Below are 7,063 nucleotides of genomic sequence, written 5' to 3' on the forward strand. Positions count from 1 at the left end.
TGTAGGCTGAAAACTGCTACTCTGAAGGCATGTGGTTCTCGGGGCATATGTCTGATTGCTAGTCGTGCTAGGTTGTCGGTGGGAGGGTAAAACTGTGAGCCCAAGTGGAGGAGCATCTGTGTCAATCATATGAGTATTGCACCTAAATCCAAAATCAGATTTCTGGTGGCTAATTAAGATTGCTCTTTAGGTTATTTAGAGAAAACGTTGGCATTCACTGTGGTGTGTGGTTCTCATGGAGACAAGACTACTCTTTTTAAAAAATGATCTCTGAAGGATTTCTGCCCATGAAGGGCTGACTGGGTCCGTATCTGGAGCCCTGAGCCTTATGAAATAAGCATCTCATTTAATCCTTACAGCATTCCTCATCAGTAAGCCCGAGAGTCCAGGCAGAGTGACTTCCCAGTTTCATGGTTAATCTCTTTTCACTGAGATAGGAAGGCGCTCTGACGGCGCATCTATGCACTGTCACATTTCCCGGCGCCAGCCATTTCCGTTTCCACTTTACCCCTGTGGTAAGTGTTCAGGTCATGGACTACATACTAGACGTGGTCATGCTGAGGAGCATGCAAGCGGCAGCCAGGCAGCCAGGTCACCATCCTCATTAGCTGATGAGTTGACTTCGAGCAAGCCACACACTTTTCTGAGCATCATTTTCCACACAGTTGAGCTAGAGATGTGCAAGCCTGTGAGGAAGGAGTTTTGCAAGATGTTGAACGTCATAAGGTGTGTGTGTGTATGTTTGATGGGGGTGGGGGGCGCAGAAGCTTTTGAGTTCATGCCTGGTCTCTGCTCACTTACAGAGTAAGCTGGCACATTGTTCTCACTGCTGCTCCAGCCCTGGCACACAGTGGGCACAAAGGGGGAAATTCTGGCTCAGTGAATAATGTTAGCCAAAGGGACTTCCTACTTCTGTAAGTTTTAGAGGTATTTAAGGTGAGGGAGCTCAGAGTGTGGAAGACCGTGCCTCTAATCTTCCAGATTCTGGCAGTCGGGGACAGGGAAAAGCAGGGTCTAGGCCCTGAATCTTAGGGATACATAGGCTAATGTTTCTGTGATCTGCTCCTGTTAGGGCGCAGGCGGGGTGCAGAAACCATAGGCGCCGGCAGGGGGCGCCAGGTGCCCGCTGAGCATGTGGCACCGTGTTTGGGGTGCTTGCGGGGCGCGGGTCACGGGCTGCACTCGTGAGTTGACCGCAGAAGCGCCTTGGCGGGCGGAGAACGGAGCGAGCGAACCCGGAGCTGGCGCAGGCTTGGCAGAGTCGCGGAGTGTGGCCTCCCGGAGCGGTGAGCACCGCCCCCCCCGCCCCCCCCCCCGTCCCGGGGCTCCTCGGACCCCACTTGCAGAGCACTCGGAGACAGCGCAGTGACGCGCAGCGGGCAGCTATCCAGGGCTTGTTGGGGGCGTGGGTGTGGGCAGGGTCGGCTCTGACACAGAGCTTTGGGTGGAACTTGGGGTTGACCTGAAGAGGCGCTGAGTGCAGGACCCAAGTTTGGTTTACTGAAGATTTGAACGCCAAAATTTGTCCCTTGGGCTCTGTCTTGTGTCAGGGTTCCCCGGTGGGCGAGGTAGCCAGAGGGGGCAAGGCGATCACGTAGGCGTCCCACAACCCTGATCCTGCTGCGCCATCGGGGAACCACGTGTGGCTGTCGCCCGCCACTCTGCCTGTCAAGCTCAGCCCATCCCCAGGGCCGGGAGGGGACGCGGAGGCGGGGTGGGCTGTGCCCCGCTGGAACCCAGCCGGCCGGTGTCCTCGCTGGAGCGGCTGCGCCTGCCTGCTGCTCCTGCCGCTGCTGACAGGAGCGGGTGGCGCAAGGGGAGGCTCATGGTCCTGCCCTAAGATCGAGGAGCCAAAGGGGAGCCTTGCGCTGGGTTCCGGCAGACAGGTCAGAAAGCTGCTCCAGTGACTGGTCCTGGTGGTGCCTCTCCCAAGGACACTCCGAGAGCCCCGGGGTCAGCAATCTGTAGGTGGCCAAGACAGCAGGGGGCCGCTTCCCTGGGTACCTGGTCTGGAATTCCTTTCCCAAATCTGGCCCAGAGATTTTTGTACATCAGTTGGGGAACACTTGCTAGGGCGACTCGAGTCACTGTGAGAGCTCCAGGGGTTTGGGGAGAGGCGACCCCAAAGCAAGGTAGGTGGTCTTGACAGACTTGCCCAGGAGATGATGAGCTGGGATTTAACGTAGGTAAACATGCGAGCTGCACATAGTCTTGGCGAACGACTTCGTGTTTTCCTTTGCTTTTTAGGGCATCTGGAGAGATGTGGCGCCAGGGGCTTGGAGGAGAAATACATGTATTTTAGGCTGTGTCTCAGAGGAAGAGGCAGCAACCCTGAAAAGTGACTGTAATTGCCCAGGAAGAGGCCTCAGACTCTCGAGCTGAAGACTTAGAATGTGCTGAAAAGCCGGTGCTATCCTTGGGGAATCTAGGGACCAGCCGGTGCCCAGGAGAGTGACCTGGAGCACGGAACGCAGAACACAGATGGAAAGCAAAAGGGTCCTTTTACCGGTATGGCTTGGATTGCTACAGAGAAGCTCCTGATGGAACACCTCTGTCCTTTATTCCGGGCAGCAACTGGGGCTGGGCAAGGCGCTGCTGGCTGGTGACTGACCAGGGGAAGTCTGGCTAAGCCTGCGGGAGAACACGAGGGCCAAGCCACCTGGAAGTGCTTTCTGTCTGGAAGATGGCTCCGAACACTTCTACCATGGATGGGGCCGGGCTGGCAGTGGAGAGGGATTTCTCCTTTCGCATCCTCACGGCCTGTTTCCTGTCGCTGCTCATCCTGTCCACTCTCCTGGGGAACACCCTGGTCTGTGCTGCTGTCATCAGGTTTCGACACCTGCGGTCCAAGGTGACCAACTTCTTTGTCATCTCTTTAGCTGTGTCGGATCTCTTGGTGGCTGTCTTGGTCATGCCCTGGAAAGCTGTAGCTGAGATTGCTGGCTTTTGGCCCTTTGGGTCATTTTGCAACATTTGGGTAGCCTTTGACATCATGTGCTCCACTGCATCCATCCTTAACCTCTGTGTGATCAGCGTGGACAGGTACTGGGCTATTTCCAGCCCTTTCCAATATGAGAGGAAGATGACCCCCAAGGCAGCCTTCATCCTGATTAGCGTAGCATGGACTTTATCTGTTCTTATCTCCTTTATCCCAGTGCAGCTAAGCTGGCACAAGGCAAAACCCACGTGGCCCTTGGATGACAATTCCACTTTCCTGGAAGACACTGAGGACGAAAATTGTGACACCAGGTTGAGCAGGACGTATGCCATTTCATCCTCCCTCATAAGCTTTTACATCCCCGTAGCCATTATGATTGTTACCTACACCAGTATCTACAGGATTGCCCAGAAACAAATTCGGCGCATCTCAGCTTTGGAGAGGGCAGCAGTCCATGCCAAGAATTGCCAGACCACCACGGGTAATGGAAACCCTGTTGAATGTTCTCAATCAGAAAGTTCCTTTAAGATGTCTTTCAAGAGAGAGACTAAAGTACTGAAGACACTGTCTGTGATCATGGGGGTGTTCGTGTGCTGCTGGCTCCCTTTCTTCATCTCAAACTGCATGGTACCCTTCTGTGGGTCTGAGGAGACCCAGCCATTTTGCATTGATTCCATCACCTTTGATGTATTTGTGTGGTTTGGGTGGGCAAATTCTTCCTTGAACCCCATTATTTACGCCTTTAATGCTGATTTCCAAAAGGCATTCTCAACCCTCTTAGGATGCTATAGACTTTGTCCTACAACGAATAATGCCATAGAGACAGTGAGCATCAACAACAATGGGGCTGTGGCGTTTTCCAGTCACCATGAGCCTCGAGGTTCCATCTCCAAGGACTGCAATCTGGTTTACCTGATCCCCCATGCTGTGGGCTCCTCTGAGGACCTGAAAAAGGAGGAGGCAGGTGGAATAGCTAAACCACTGGAGAAGCTGTCCCCGGCCTTATCCGTCATATTGGACTATGACACTGATGTCTCTCTAGAGAAGATCCAACCTGTCACACACAGTGGACAGCACCCAACCTGAGTCTTGGGTCCTCATCTCCGAAGCTAGGACATCCCTAGAGCTGGCTGTTAAGGAATTAAGATCTGGTAGAACTGTGATCCACCATGAGATCCTTCTGCTGCTTCTGAACAATTACAAAGCTTTTCAAATGCATTAATTACAGTGTGTTTTCTAGGGATACATGAAGAGCCACAAGGGAAACGACTTTGGCTCTGAAATCATTTTTGAAACCTATTATCTTAGGGTGTGATAAAAAAAAATAGGGCAAAGAGTCAACAGTAAACAGCTTCACTTAGAAATGAAAACTTTCTAGGAAGGAAGTGAGAGAGTTGAGTTTGCTGTGTCCAAACAGGTGCTAAAACTGTCCAAGCAGTTTTCAGATTGTAAAGGTAGGTGCATGCCTTCATTAATTACTTCTACAATAATAATTGAGCCTTACAGCAAGAGTGGAATTTCTCTTTTCAGAATTGACAGATGTTCTGTTGATAATGGTTTTACTTATTTATTGTATTATATGTATATTTTAATTTATCATAGTGAATCTATATTTATCATATTTAATAGAACAAACCAATGTTTTCTGAGACTGAACAGTCCATTGTACTAGCACTTTATGAGCCCGTGAAACAAACACAGACTCTGAGATTCTGAATTGTGAATTACTTCCAGAAACACAGCAAAGACTGATGTGGTGGCTCGTTAGCTCAACATGGACACAAATAAATACAAGACGAGAAGTGACTAATGCCACCAATGCTCCCCACCCGAAAAATAACTTGAACAGAATTTTTTAAAAGACACTATCATTGTGTTCTGAATGTTTAAAAGACAAAGGCTTTCCCCGGGTGAATTTGCACTTCTGTAAATATCTATGTAAAATCCAGTTCAAGAAGAATACAACTTTACATTTCTGTTTTTGGATGGTGAGGAAGAGCATATGCCACTTTGTATTTATGTAAAATAACTGGCCCTCCCTGTCATTTCTCATTTCATGCTTGAAATAGCTTTCTGAAACAAGCAAATGGCTGTCCAGGGTTAAGATCTGAAGCAGGAATGAGCTGTAAATTCACGGGTCACAGCCGCCCCTCCGATGGGCAGAGTTTATCACTGGTTCCTCAGCTGCCCACATCCAACCAAACCGGCTGCTCAAGAGGCTCCTTTTGTAGAGCTTTAATCTGAATTTAGCACCCCCTTTTCGAAAAAAGCTCTTTAACGTTAGTGGTACACTAGCTAATGAATGGTGCCTCATCGTCACATAAGATACTTCTGTTGGTGGGAGGACCAGAAGGGGCCCTTTCCCTGTGGGTCTTGAGCACCTCAAAGCCATCGGTATCACTAGTCACAAACGCTATTTTTTTTTCCTCTGTGGTTTTGAAACTAGTTTCCACGTCATTCATAGCCTGGAATGCAAAAAGTCCCATCAAGTGCCCTCATGAGAGGACGCTGACTCACATGGGGCATTGCAACTGTTTTGGGTTTGTTTTTTTTTTTTTGAAATGTTTACAAGGTGTTCTTGGTAAGCAGTTAGTAACATGTGGAATGAACTGATGAAAAGGGAACAGCTTGCCGACAGTAGCTCCTGCATTGGGTCTGTGTTTTTACGTACTTTGAATGTTTTCTCAGCTCGACTGCTTGTGTGCTTTCTTACATACAATAAAATTATTTTGTGAAATCAAATCAACCCCAATGGAGCTGTGTTGCATTGGTTAAACACATTTTAAAAAGCTAGACTCTTGCAGGTTGACAGCTAGGAAAGCAAGGACATCTCACATATGCCTTCCTTGCTTAAGACGGGGATTTCTCTTGTATATGCCCTAAACCGCTTTTGATTATTTTAGTGGAAAACGTTGCTTCATACTGTCTTTGTATTTTAACTGTGTTCTGAAAAAGAAACCCACCTTTGTTCACTTGAAGAATTATTCTGCTTCTCATTTTTGGCTCTTTCTTTTTAAGAGATTGTTTGTAAGTGGAGTGAAACTTTTGAAAAGGCTGCCGTGCTCTGGGTGGCTGTGGCTTCGTGGCTGTCAGCCACCACTCTGCATGCAAGCGGTGCTTACTTCAAAACGTAACTAGAAATGGCCTGTTCTAAAGAATACACGGGCTGTGAGGCTGGGGTTTCCCCAATGCTTAACAGGCACACCCTTGGATTCTGCCAACGCTCTTCCCCCTCAACCCAAGGAAGGACAAGGACTCAGCAGCTGGGATGTAGAAGTTAAGGGTTAAGTTTATGATTTGGAATTATCACACAGCAGATGGCATCTCTTTAGAGTGCCCGCTTACCTCTCCCAGGCCCTGGCATTCAGTGAACACATCTGGCAGGAGCACCAGGAAAGCCCTGTGCCTTTTCTTCATACCTCATGACTTCTGGATATCTTTGCTCCTGGAGGCTCATCTTCATGCTCAAGGCAGGAGCTCTGCCACAGGCTCCAGTGCTTAGGCAGGGCTGTCACTGTGGAGCCATCGAAACCTGACCTAAGAGCCTTCCTTTAATAGTGTATCTAGAAGTGATTTTAAATCATTATAAAATTCAGCACACCTTGCTCACCTTCAAGAAGATGTACTTTGTGTTTCTCAGATACTGGGATTGATCAAGACTACCTAAAGAGTGTTAGTTCTGAAAACCTATAAAAGCAAAATAGTAGTAAGACTCATATTTAATTTTTACCTCTAGTGATGGGTTATGATAATGTTCAATATATGTGAAAATCTTAACTGTGACAGAGACAATTTCAGAGTTTCTCCTTTTTCTCCATGGAAAGATCTGCCTTCATTAAATGCACACATGGCAACAAACAAGAGAAGAAGAAGAAGGCCCGAGCTTAGGCCTGTGACTAGACCAGAAGATCACTCAGGCCAGCTGCTGGCTTCTTCTGGATCTAAGCAAGTGGTGCTGTGAGTCCCACTTGAGCGTGCCCATCAACGGGAAGGGAGGAGCTTCTGCTTAGGTTTCCACGGTGAAGGCTCAGCCTAGCACCAGTTCTTCATTCTCTCTGGGGACCCTTGTGTGACCCTAGCCCAGGCATGCACTGGCATTTTCCCCATTTCCACTTTCTATCCTAA

At 48.8% G+C, this 7,063-nt stretch overlaps 1 protein-coding gene across 3 annotated transcripts; it reads left to right on the plus strand.

Annotated features, from left to right (window-relative positions):
* The first annotated feature begins 1,153 nt into the window (after positions 1-1,153).
* On the plus strand, positions 1,154-5,684 carry Drd1 (dopamine receptor D1). Of its 3 annotated transcripts, none has more exons than XM_052728651.1 (2): positions 1,154-1,286; positions 2,248-5,684. In XM_052728651.1, the coding sequence occupies exon 2, from the start codon at positions 2,684-2,686 to the stop codon at positions 4,022-4,024; it is 1,341 nt and encodes a 446-aa protein (XP_052584611.1). In that variant the 5' UTR covers positions 1,154-1,286; positions 2,248-2,683; the 3' UTR covers positions 4,025-5,684. The 3 variants fall into 3 exon arrangements, with proteins under 3 accessions (XP_052584611.1, XP_052584609.1, XP_052584608.1); XM_052728649.1 differs by lacking the exon at positions 1,154-1,286 and adding an exon at positions 1,400-2,132; XM_052728648.1 differs by lacking the exon at positions 1,154-1,286 and adding an exon at positions 1,400-1,886.
* Positions 5,685-7,063: the final 1,379 nt, after the last annotated feature.

This window comes from Peromyscus californicus, unplaced genomic scaffold (assembly GCF_007827085.1).
Source record: "Peromyscus californicus insignis strain IS unplaced genomic scaffold, ASM782708v3 Scaffold_8__1_contigs__length_139910024, whole genome shotgun sequence".
NCBI classification, from domain to species: Eukaryota; Metazoa; Chordata; class Mammalia; order Rodentia; family Cricetidae; genus Peromyscus; species Peromyscus californicus.

Bases quoted from the DNA above. Each gene is read 5' to 3' on its own strand.
- Drd1 (XM_052728651.1), top strand. From the start codon at position 2,684: ATGGCTCCGAACACTTCTACCATGGATGGGGCCGGGCTGGCAGTGGAG.